The sequence below is a fragment of the Furipterus horrens genome, unplaced genomic scaffold (genome assembly GCF_987537825.1).
Source record: "Furipterus horrens unplaced genomic scaffold, mFurHor1.1.pri manual_scaffold_1, whole genome shotgun sequence".
NCBI classification, from domain to species: domain Eukaryota; kingdom Metazoa; phylum Chordata; class Mammalia; order Chiroptera; family Furipteridae; genus Furipterus; species Furipterus horrens.
In genome coordinates, this window is record NW_028327171.1 from 92,304,305 (window position 1) to 92,317,438 (window position 13,134).

The 13,134-nt window shown below is 39.4% G+C and overlaps 1 protein-coding gene and 1 pseudogene across 1 annotated transcript in view; both read left to right on the plus strand.

Annotated features, from left to right (window-relative positions):
* DZIP3 (DAZ interacting zinc finger protein 3) overlaps nt 1–11,448 on the plus strand; it is a 113,528-nt gene extending 102,080 nt beyond the window's left edge. Inside the window, 3 exon segments of the mRNA XM_090276379.1 lie at nt 9,338–9,481; nt 9,565–9,666; nt 11,207–11,448. Coding sequence (XP_090132505.1) covers nt 9,338–9,481; nt 9,565–9,666; nt 11,207–11,317 — 357 coding nt within the window. The 3' untranslated portion in view covers nt 11,318–11,448.
* Nucleotides 2,570–3,959, plus strand: LOC150021482 (keratin, type I cytoskeletal 18 pseudogene; annotated as a pseudogene).
* Nucleotides 11,449–13,134: the final 1,686 nt, after the last annotated feature.

A 13,134-nucleotide genomic window follows, 5' to 3' on the forward strand; every position in this document is an offset into this window, starting at 1 on the left:
TAATTTACATATTAATTCCTTATCTGATGTATCATTGGTGAATGTCTTCTTCCATTCAGTGGGTTGTCTTTTCATTTTGTTTTTGCTGTGCAAAAACTTTTTAGTTCTATTTAGTTCCATTTGTTTATTTTTTCTTTTGATTTCATTGCCTGAGAAGATATGTAAAAAAAAATATTGCTAAGAGAAATGTCAGAGATTTTACTGCCTTTGTTCACTTTTAGTTTTATAGTTTCAAGTGTTACATTTAAGTCTTTAATATATTTTGAGTTTCTTCTAGTATATTGTATAAGAATGTTGTCTAGTCTCATTATTTTTGCATACATATGTTCGATTTTCCCAACACCATTTATTGAATAGACTCTCTTTAACTCTTTGTTTTTCTTGCTTTTTTCGTATATTAATTGACCATATAGATGTGGATGTATTTCTGGGCTCTCTGTTCTGTTCCACTGATACATATGTGTGTGTTTTTATGCCAGTACCATGCCGTTTGGATTACTATAGAGTTGTAATATAGCTTGATATTAGGTAGCATGGTACCTCCAACTTTGTTCTTTCTCAAAATTCCTGTGGCTATTCAAGGTCTTTAATGGTTCAATGCAAATTTTTGGAATATTTGTTCTATTTCCATAAAAAATGCCATGGGTATTTTGATAGTAATTGCATTGAATATATAGATTGCTTTGGGTAGTATGGATATTGTAATGATGTTAATTTTTTCTATCCATGAGCACAGTATATACTTTCATGTATTTTTATCATCTTCAGTTTCTCTCTTCAGTGTCTTTATAATTTCCTAAGTACAGGTCTTTTACCTCCTTGGTTAAATTTATTCCTAGATATTTATTTTTTGATGCAATTGTAAGTGGATTGTTTTCTTAATTTCCCCTTCCGATAGTTCATAATTGGTGTATAAATATGAAACCAATTTCTGAATATTTATTTTGTATCCTGCTACTTAACTGAATTCACTTATCGTTTCCAGTGGTTTGCGTTTTTTTTTTTTTGGAAACCTTAAGATTCTCTATATACAGTGTAATATCACCTGCAAATAAGACAGTTTTACGTTTTCCTTTTCCATTTGGATGTTTTTTTATTTTTCTTGTATGATTCCTGTGTCTCAAACTTACAGTACTATGTTTTATTCAACATAATGTTCCAGATCTTAAGGGTAACACTTTCTTTTAGTTTTTTTCCAGTGAGTATGTTATTAGCTCTGGGTTTGTCATATATGGCTTTTATTATATTGAGATATGATTCCTGTATTTCTACTTTGCTGAGAATTTTTATGATAAATGGGTGCTAGATTTTGTCAAACACTTTTTCTGTAACTACTGAATGATATGATCATATTTTTATCCTTTATTTTGTAAGTGTGGTATATCATGTTAATTGATTTAGAGATATTGTACAAACCTTGCATTCAGGAATAAATCCCATTTGATCATGGTGTACGATCTTTTTGATGTATTCCTGTATTTGGTTTGCTAATATTTTGTGGAGGATTTTTGCATCTATGTTCATCTGGGATATTGGCCTATAATTTTCTCTTTTTTGTAGTGTCTTTAGGTCCTTTTGGAACTAGGATAATGCTTGTCTCATAAAATGAGTTTAGGGAATCTTCCCTCCTCTAGAACATTTTGGAATAGTTTCAGAAGGATAGGTGTTAGTTCTTTTTTAAATGTTTGGTAAAATTCACCTGTGAAGTATCCAGTCCAGGATTTTTGTTTGGGATTGATTTTATTAATTGTAATTGGCCTATTCAGATATTATTTTTTCTTGTTTCAGTCTTATAAATTGTGTTTGAGAAGTTTATCTACTTATTCCAGATTGTCCAAAATGTTGGCATATTGTTGTTTGCAATATTTTTTATAATCCTTTGTATCAGTTTTTACTTTTTTTTTTTTTTTCTATTTTATTAAATTGGGCCTCTTACCCCCCACCCCCCCAACCCCTGAACCATCTCTTGGTTTCATCATTCTTTGATTTTTTGTTTGTTTTTGTTTTTTGTTTTCTTTTTAGATTCTATTACATTTATTTCCATTCTGATCTTTATTATTTACTCCTACTCACTTTGGGCTTTGTCTGTTGTTCTTTTTCTAGTTCATCTAGGTGCAATTTAAGCTTATTTGAGATTTTTCTTGTTTTTTGAGGTAGGCCTATATTGCTATGAATTTCCCTCTTAGGTCTTGCTTTTGCTGTTTCTGAGAGATTTTGTGTTGTTATCTTTTCATTTTCATTTGTCCCAAAGTATCTTTTGATTTCTTTTCTTGATCTCATTGGTAACCCAGTTGTTTAGTAACATGTTATTTAGCTTCTGTGTTTTTGTGTGTTTTTTCAGTTTTTTTGTTATAATTGACTCTTAGTTTCATACCATTGTGATCAGAGAAGATGTTTGATATGATTTCAGTCTTCTGAAATTTATCGATACTGGTTTTGTGGCCTAACATGAGGTCTATTCTGGAAAATGTTTCTTGTGCACTTGTAAAGAATGTATGCTCTGCTTCTGTGGGGTAAGATGCTCTGAAAATATCAATTAAATCCATCTGGACTGCAGCTTCAACCTGAGTCTCGGCTTCTCGCCTTTCTCCTTGAGCAACATGAGCTTCAGCACACGCTCCAGCTTCTCCACAAACTACCGGAGCCTGGGCTCCGTGCAGTCTTCCAGTTACCGGGTCCGGCCGGTCAGCAGCGCGGCCAGCGTCTATGCCGGCGCCGGGGGCTCGGGCTCCCGGATCTCGGTGTCCCACTCCACCAGCGTGCGGGGCAACTGGGAATCCGGGGGCCTGGCTGCAGGGATGGCCGGGGGTCTGGCAGGCATAGGGGGCATCCAGAGCGAGAAGGAGACTATGCAATGCCTGAATGACCGCCTGGCTTCCTACCTGGAGAGGGTGAGAAGCCTGGAGGCTGAGAATCGGAGACTGGAGAGCAAACTCTGGGAACACCTAGAGAGGAAGGGACCCCAGGTCAGAGACTGGGCGCATTATTTCAAGATCATCGAGGACCTGAGGGCTCTGATCTTTGCAAATTCTGTGGACAATGCCCGCATCGTTCTGCAGATTGACAATGCCCGTCTTGCTGCTGATGACTTCAGAGTAAAGTATGAGACGGAGCTTGCCATGCGCCAGTCTGTGGAGAATGACATCAATGGACTCCGAAAGGTCATTGATGACACAAACATCACTCAGCTGCAGCTGGAGACGGAGATCGAGACTCTCAAGGAGGAGCAGCTCTTCATGAAGAAGAACCATGAGGAGGAAGTAAATGGTCTACAAAACCAGATTGCCAACTCCGGGCTGACTGTGGAGTTGGATGCCCCCAAATCTCAGGACCTCAGCAAAATCATGGCGGACATCCGGGCCCAGTATGACGATCTGGCTCGGAAGAACCGAGAGGAGCTAGACAAGTACTGGTCCCATCAGATTGAGGAGAGCACCACAGTGGTCACCTTGCAGACCGCTGAGATAGGAGCTGCTGAGATGACACTCACGGAGCTGAGACGTACAGTCCAGTCCTTGGAGATTGACCTGGACTCAATGAGAAATCTGAAGGCCAGTTTGGAGCACAGCCTGACGGAGGTGGAGACACGCTATGCCATGCAGATGGAGCAGCTCAATGGGATCCTGCTGCACCTGGAGTCAGAGCTGGCCCAGACCCGGGCAGAGGGGCAGTGCCAGGCCCAGGAGTATGAGGCCCTGCTGAACATCAAGGTCAAGCTGGAGGCTGAGATTGCCACCTACCACCGACTACTGGAAGAAGGGGAGGACTTCGATCTTGTTGACGCCCTGGACAACAGCCACTCCTTACAAACCATCCAAAAGACCACCACCCGCAGGATTGTGGACGGCAAAGTGGTGTCTGAGGTCAACGACACCAAAGTTTTGAGGCGTTAAAGGCAGCAGAAGTAGGGGATCTTTTTGCAGGGCAGGAGGCCAATAAAAAGTTCAGAGTTCATTAAAAAAAAATAATAATAATCCATCTGGTCTAGTGTGTCATATAAGGCTACTGTTACCTTATTGATTTTGTGTATGGAAGATTTAACCATTGATATCAATGGGGTTTTAAAGTCCCTACTATGACTGTATTACTGTCAATCTCTTCTTTTATGTCCATTCAGATTTCCTTTATATATTTAGGTGTTCCTAGGTGTTCCTTTGTGAGTGCATGAAATATGTTTTCCATTTATTTACTTTCAGTCTGTGTGTATCTTTTGATCTGAAGTGGGTCTCTTGTACTCAGCATATATATGTCTTGTTTGCTTATCCATTCAGCTACCCTATTCCTTTTGATTGGAACCTTTAATCCATTAACATTTAAAGTGATTATTGATAGGTACATATTGATTGATGTTTTATTACATATTTATGCTCCTCTTCTTTTCTTTTTTTTTTAATAAGTCTCTTTAACCTTCTTGTAATACTGGTTTTGTGGTGATCAACTACCTTAGCTTTCATTTTATCTCGGAAGGTCTTTATTTCTCCTTCAATTTTAAATTATAGCCTTGCTGGGTAGAGTAGTCTTGGTTGTAGTTCCTTGCTTTTCATCACTTTGAATATTTTGTGCCAGTCCCTTCTGGCCTGAAATGTTTTTGTTGTGAAATCAGCTGACAGTCTTACGGGAGCTCTTTTGTAGGTAACTTTTTCTCCTGCTGCTTTTAAGACTCTCTTTTTGTCTTTAACCATTGTCATTTTAGATATGATGTAACTCGGCATGGCCTCTTTGGGTTCATCTTGTTTGGGACTCTCTTGTGTTTCCTGTACTTGTCTGTCTTTTTCTTTCACTAGTTAGGGAAGTTTCCAGTCATTATAGCTTCAAATAGGTTCTTGATTCCTTGTTGTCTCTGTTCTTCTGATACTCCTATGATGTAGGTATTGTCATTACTTCATGTCTTTCCAGAGGTGCCTTAAAAAATCCTAATTTTTAATTTCTTGTTTTGAATGGATGTTTTGTGCTACTTTGTATATTTTATCGCTGATTCAATCCTGTGCTTCATGTAATCTTAATTTTTAGTTGTATATCTCATTTTAAATATTGTATTCATTTCTTGTTCTATTTTATGGTTTCTATGTCCTTTTTAGTACTTTTGAAGTTCTCCTTAAGTTTTTTTAGCATACTTATAACCATTGTTTTGAACTCATATCTAGTAGATTGCTTGCCTCCATTTCATTTAGTTATTTTTCTGAGAATTTCTCCTGTTCATTCAATTGGGGCATGTTTCTTTGTCTGCCCTTTTGGGCTGCTTCTCTGTATTTTTTCTCTCTCTGTATATTAGGTTACTTGTTATATTTCCCAGTCTTAAGAAGGTGGTCTTATGTAGTAGGTGTCCTGTGGGGCCCAGTTGTGCGGTGTCCCTGATCACCTGAGCTATATGTTCCAAGAATGTGTCTGTGTGGATTATGTTGTAGTTGGGTCTTGATTGCTGTTGCCCATCTGTGGGTGGGGTTGACCCTAAGCTTGGCTGACTGAGGACTGACCCCCAACCAAAGTGTAGGAGCTGCTGTGTTGGGGGATGACCCCATGAAGCAGAATTCACCCAAATAGGGTCTGGTGCCAACTGCTATCTCCTTTGGATATGCCAGTTGTGGAGCTAATCAAGTCATGCTCTGATATGGTCTTAAGCCAGCCACTGGGTGTGTCAGTTCTGGGGCCTCTTGGGAGGGGCTCCAATGCAAGTCAATGTAAGAACCTTCCAGTGATCAGCCCTTGGCTACCTGTTAGGAGCTACTAGGTGATCTACAGTTGGTGACCTTTAACTGGTCCTAGATGCACGTTGTAGGGCCAAGTATTATACCAAGGTCAGCTTTCAGCAGAACTGAGTCTCGGCAAGTTACCGGAAGGCCCAAGGCACCCTGAGATCTGCCTCTCTTTTCCACTTCCTGTTTAGCTTAGCCACTGAAAGAACCTCTGGCAGTACGTGAGTTCCATGAGGCAGGCTCTGAGTCACTTGGTTGGGGCAAGTGATGTTTACCAGGTTGATACAGATCCAGTCTCAGCAGCAGTGCTAGATCTGAGGCCACTCAGCAAGTCTCAGTGTAACCAAGGTTAGGGGCTACACAGCTGGGGCCTGCAGATCTTTGTGGTGGGTGGCAGGGTCTCAGGGAGCCATCAGAGCAAGGCCAGCAGAATTCATCAGGCTATAATAGAACAGGATTTGGCTTTGTGGAGGGAGGGCTCTGCACAGGAATGGTGGCCCTGGTTGGGGTGCATGGGGAAAAATGGCTTTGCCCCAGAGCCACACAACTAGGTGTCTCCTCTGGCATCTCTGACACTCATTGAAATGCCTGGACCTCCTTGAGAGCCTTTCAAGAAAGACTGCAGCTAGACCCAGGCTGTTGCAGATTACTGATTTCTCAGCAGGGTGCCAGCTTGACAGGGTAGAGCCATTAGATTCCCCAGGCTGATCGATGCCATATAAAGGGAAATGGCGTCTATGGGCAGTGTGGGAGAGGACCTCAACACAGGGACAATGGCAGCTCTTGCTCTAGCCCTCTTCCCAAAGCCACACAGCCCAGTCTCTCCCTGTATGACTGTAATCCTCTCAGCTGCCATCCCTCTTCTGGATCTAGGGTGAGTGCCCGCAAACGAGATTGTGTGTGCTGGCTCTTGAAGAGCACACCTGAGTTTCTAGCAGACTCCCATCTGTCCCTGGTGGTTGGAATCCCCACTGATTTTCACAGCTAATTGACTCCATGCAAGGCTTCCACCTCGGACCACCAAAGCCCCTCTAGGTGGACCTTTGCAGCTGAGATTATTTCTCTGAATTCTCAACTGCCGCACGTTGGTCTTGGTCCAGTTTTTATTTTTCTTCTTCTCATTTCCACCTTTCTTCTGTATGTATGTCCTTAGTTATAAGACTTCTGTTCAGCTTGTCTTCAGTTGGTCATTCAGGTAGATTGTTCCATAATGTCTCTCTCCTTTTAATTATGAATGATAGCCTTCCCAGGTAGAGTGTTAGGTTTTTTTTCTTTCAGCACTTTAGGTATATTATGTAACTCCCTTCTGGCATACAAATTTCTGCTTAAATATCAACGCATAGTCTTATGGGGGTTCCCTTGTTTATTGCTACTTGCTTTTCTATTGCTGTTATTAAGATTCTCTCTTTAGCCCTGACTGGTGCAGCTCAGTGGATTGGGTGTCGTCCCACAAATGAAAGGTCGTCAGTTCGATTCCCGGTCAGGGCACATACCTGGGTTTTGGGCCAGGTCTCCAGTTGGGGGCCATGCAAGAGGTAACCAGTTAGTGTTTTTCTTTCCCTCTTCCTTTCTCTCTAAAAATAAATAAATAAATAAATAAATTTTTTTAAAGATTCTCCTTTTAATTATTTACATTGTGATTATAATATATCTCAGTGTGGACCTTTTTGGGTTCATCTTGTTTGGAACTGTGTGCTTTTTGGACCTGGATGTCTGTTTCCTTAAGTTAGGAAAGCTTTTAGCTATTATTTTTTCAGACAAGTTTTCTACCCCTTTCTATCATCTCTTCCTGGGACTCCAGTAATACAAATGTTAGTGTGTTTGATGTTGTCGCTTTAAATTATTCTCATTTTAAAAAAATTCTTTTTGTTGTTCCTTTTGAGCTTGGGTGACTTCCACTATTTTCTTCCAGATCACTGATCTGTTCTGTGTCATTTAAACTTTTGATTTCCTTGTGTATTTTTTATTGCAGTCTATTGTATTCTTTAGTGCTGATTAGTACTTTCTTATATTTTCTATCTCTTTGTTGAAGTACTCACTGGGTTCATTCATTTTTTTCCCTCGAGTTTGGTGAGCAACTTTATGACCATTGCTTACCTTTATTTTATTTAGTTATTTTTCTAGGTTTTATCTTGTTCTGTTATTTGGAATATATTCCTCTGTCTTCTTATTTTACCTAATTCTGTGTTTTTGTTTCTGTGTATTAGGTAGATCAGCCATGTCTCCCAGTCTCGAAGAAGTGGCTGTGTGTAGGTGATGTCCTGTAGACTCAGCAGGGTAGTCCTGTCTGGCCACCAGAGCCAGGTGCTCCGGGGCTCCCCTGCTGTGCTGCATACAGCCTTCTGTTTTAGGGGGCTGTGATAGCTGCTGGCCCCTGGTGTGGGCAGGACTGGCTATGTAGTAGGGCTGAAGTGTAGGGGTGTGTGTCCAGTGGTGTTAGGAGGCTAGAGGAGAAATTTTAAAACGGTGTCTGCCAAGACTGGCATCAGCATGGCAGAACTAGTTAGTGAGAATGGCTGCCATCATGTTTCACACCCAGGGGGACAGTCCCTGCTGTCCCCTGCCTCTTTGGCAGGCTTTCCAAGAATATTAAATGTGTCACCTTCAACAGTGGTCTGTCAGGGATTTTCAACCAGAGTGCCATGGTACACTCCTATGCTGCAAGAATTTTGTTTTTAAAGATTTTATTTATTTATGTTCAGAGAGAAGGGAAGGAAGGGAGAAAGAGAGGGAGAGAAACATCAGTGTGGTTGCCTCTTGTGCTCCCCCAACTGGGGACCAGGCCCGCAACCCAGGCATGTGCCCTGACTGGAATTGAACTGGCAACCCTTTGGTTCTCAGGGCAGTACTCAATCCACACCAATCAAGAACTTTTAAAACATGCAATACCTGTTTGCAGAGGGGCACTGACCTCTTTTTCCCTTACACTGTCAAATAAAAAAATTAAAACAGCCAACACAATGATACCCATCTGATGTGCATTAAGGGCTGGGATACCTGATGTGAAACTTGAATCCCTTACTCGTCAAGGAAAGTTCTGTACTTTGAGATCCCTCCTGATGCAGCTGGGGTGTGGTTTTTTTCCCCTTAGTGGGACTGCATCCCGCCTGCTCTTTTCAGTGCTGTGCCTTGCTGTGCTCATACAGTTCCTGTCTTGAACTCCTTCAGGCCCTTGACTCCAGTGGTTAGCTGTCATAATTATATCCATAACATGTTCAGAAAAATAACCTGTAATTGTATTAATTCCTCAATTAACAATAAAAAATTTGACTTGAACTAGACAAATGGCATGGAAAGTATTTTTGAAAACCTCTGATCATTCTAGACTAAACTGACCCTTCTGAAATTTACTCTTGGTTACTTTGAATAATTCTAAAGGAGGAATTTTTTTTCTAATTTTCTACAAACATTTGTTTAAATTAAAAAGAGTATATATATTTTTGTTCTACTGGGCTCTTAAGTATATAAGTAATAATGCCAACATTTTGTTTCAAATTTTATCATTAATCTGATTGACCTTTACCGTTTTGCTAATCTTTACCCTTTTGCTAATCCTTACTGTCCTACATTTTGTGCTATTCTATCAGTTTTTCCTGTTTTAGGACAATTCTAAAAAAAATTTAGTATAATATCCTTCTTCTCAGAGTCAAGGAAAATCAGTGCCAAGTGGAGGTTGTGTTTCACCCAGCCAGACTCCACCGCAGCCCACTGCTGTCCGGCCCCCCAAACCAGCCGGGGGGCCCCTCAGTCCACAAGGTCCTGTCACATGGGAAGGAGCCAGTAATTTGGTGAGAATAAGACTGTTAATTATAAATCAATTTATATTTGGGAGAAAGAAATGAGTTGAATACATCTCATGTATTTTCCCTAGGGTGATGAGGAAGAGGAGGAAGAGCCTTGTGTGATCTGTCATGAGAATCTCTCTCCAGAAAACCTCTCAGTTTTGCCTTGTGCTCACAAATTCCACTCTCAGGTAAACTTATCTTTTTAATATTTTACCATTAATCAACTAAGCAAAATTCTTGCTGCCTTACTTGAAATAATTTGCATATATTATTATCCACTGCTGTTTCTTGAGTTCCATTGGATAGAATGCTGGACTTTTGAGTTCCACACAGAAATATTTACACCTGTTTTCACATGCCAACCTACGGATTGCATGGCGCTTTCTCAGATCTCCATACACCTTAAAGAAGGGGGCATGATGGAATTTAAATGGTAGAGAGTAGGTGGTTCACTTGAATAGAATATTGATTGACATGGCAATTCAGTGGCAGTTTAGCCACAGTGCCGCTTCACCTTCATGTGTCATTAATAACACATAGTGTCCTTTGTCCACACCTAATAATAGCCTCTGCCACTATAATGCATAAGCTTTACCTTAGTAGTTTGTCCAGGATCTGGTGTTTGCTTTTGAAGATGCTCAGACTTGAGTTTTGATGTTAGAAAAATGTGAGGCTGGCACATCCTTTGTTGATTCTTGACATTCATATAGATCAACTCCTGGTGTTGCTGCTGTGCAAGTGCTATTGATATACAATTTATGATCTAAGTCTTCTGTTGCAGAGAAGTAATTTGATGCTGGAAATGATAATATTACACAAAAAAGGCTTCTCAGGGAAGTGAACAATAACCAGCTTATTCAAGCCATATCTGTAAAATATCATTTCAAAGATATGTGATATGTGCTACAGAATTACATTTCGCATCTCCTCTGATTTGAAGAGATATACACAGAATGACTAACTTTAAAAGATCTCCAGGATAGCTACTTAGCCACCTGACTTTCCCATTTAAAGTTTTAAAAGTCTGATTCATTTGCAAATTAAATGTTCCAGAATAAAATAAAACTTATTTTATTCTTTGCCATTACCCATTGAAGCTAATTCATCCAGGTGACGTTTTAAGGTTAGATTTCATGGGATTTATATGTGGTGCCTATTGTCTCATCTGACCTGACTCTCCATTATTCATACAGGTAAAAGTTTCTTTTTGTAGAGTTAGGTTTCAGGCAAACAAAAGGTAGTTCATAGTCAAAGAGCACTGCCATAGTCAGCACAGAAAGAGCAATCTGAAAAGTGTGTCCACTATAGGGATTTAACTTCATGCTATAAGTACTTGATAACAGGGTATTGGTGACTTTTGTATGTTTAGTTTTGATGTTTTCTGGATTACAAATCAGAATAATATATAATAAACTAGAAGAAAAATATAGCAGCTTTCCTCAACCTTCTTTGCTAGGAGGAACTGCTAATTATCCTGAATACTGGGGTTAGAAGAAGGATCCCAGTAGAATAAACTGGCTGAAAGGCGTTCTTTTGTTACCAGCTACTGCATCATTCAGCAAACCATAGGAAGGTGCCATGATTGTAGCAGTTGGCTTGGCAGTGCACCAGATAAGGCTTGAAAGACCTACTGATAGACATGTTGGTTGGCAATCCTGATGTATAGACTAATAGCTGCTTCTGCTAGGCTAAATCTGAGAGACTGACATGAATCTTTTTGCTCCTTAGTGCATTCGACCTTGGTTAATGCAGCAGGGGACATGCCCAACCTGCAGGCTCCATGTTTTGCTACCAGAAGAATGTCCTGGTCACTCCAGCCGGTACTTGCCTAAGATCTGATACAAGGGGTGACTATGCAAAGAAGTGCTCAGACTCCACAGTTAGTTTTGCCTTTTGTTATGAGCTCATATTGTGAGTGATGTGAAGCAATACACTCCACTCAGTATTGTGCAGAAGAAGCTAGCTAATCTCATCAAAGCTGCAACCAAAGAGAACAGGACAAATCTTCAGGACTGTGAACTGAACTGAAAGGGCTCACAGGTGATAGAATTTTAAAGGTTATATCGTATTTGCCCTTATCTTGGTAGGTATTTTCTTCTAGCATACACATAATAATGATGACGGTTAGCATATATCTTAGGATGTCTTGTCATTTTTCCTTCCTGCCCCACTCATGTTTACTTTTCCCCATTATACTACATTTTAGTTTCCTGAAATAAATTTAAGAAAGAGAAAAACTGGAGTAGTAAAAGAGAAGTAGGAAAATTTCACAGATTTTAGTGTTTCTTTTAACTTTTAAAACTGCTTACGAAAATATAATTATTTAAATTTTATCTCTTTTCCATTCTTTTGTTCTCTAAAGTATGTACCCGTGAAGAGAGATTATGAGCTACTTGAGGGTGTGGTATGTTGGAGCTGGCTTATAATAAATAGCTTGTGAGAGACGATTGTTCGACTTTCAGGAACTTTGTGAGACAGTTATCAAATTGTTGGTAGCTTGAAATTTGCTATGGTAGGAGTATTTTACCCCATAGAAATTGATAAATGCTGTAATTAAGTACTTCTCTTCCTTTCAAGAGCTGGTTGTTCACCATTTACCAGCATAGCACTGGGACCATGTCTGATCCTTCTTTGTGCTCCCAGTGTCTTGCCCAGTAGGTGCTGCATCAATATTCCCAGAATCAGAAATAAGGAAGCAGTAAGAAAAGGAGTTACTGTGTGAAATAAGTTACTTGCTTAGTTGAATAGTTGGGATCTTATATCCATTTGTAAACATGGTCTTTGGGCCTTAATCATTTATACTTTGTAGGGATATTGTTTTTCTGCCTTAACTGTCTAATTTCACTTTCTGATGCTAGGGGTTGTGGGGAACTGTTTGTGTATAGTTGCTTCTTGTGATAGATTTGATACCCACTGGACTAAGTTGTGTATCTAAAGCTTGTCAGTGAGAACTTTCATTCTTAAAAGTGAAAAACCTATTTTGAAAATAGTATTGTATAAATGCTGTAACTGTTTTACATGTCCCCAGTTACAAAATTAAAAGAATTCAGTTACCTCATAAGACAAATATTACTTGGTTCATATTTGTTTTCCATAATTAATGGAAATAATTGAGACTGTGAATGTATTCCCTGACTCAAAAACTATTCTTTCTGTATATTTCAGTGTAAATGTTTCTTGATGTTACTGCAAATCTGTTTAAACCTCCTGTTTCTGTAATGGTGTGCTAAATGTTTTCTTCTGTAATAAGCACAGACTGTAAAATGTAAAGGAAGTATCCAAAAATGAAGTCAGTCATCTAGACATGTAAAATGCCAACACTGTATCAGAATTGCAAAATTCAGAACTTATAAGGCCTTTAATAATTTTCTTGTCTAACACGTTAAAGTCATGGTCATATAGCAAATTACTTTGTAAAACAAATGTTTCTCAGTTTATGTTTCAACTGCAATTTCACTTTCATGTGGGAAAGAATAAATGTTTCTTAAATGAAGACCTGTTTTATCTGTGAATAACTTTAAATCTGTATTTTAAAGTCTATTCCTGTTTAATTGTGCTTAAACTTGTTCTTCTGTTATGAGAAAGGATAAGAAAATATCCAAGAAGAGCAGTTGACAATCATCTAGACTTGCAAAATGCCAAAGATGTCAGAGCTT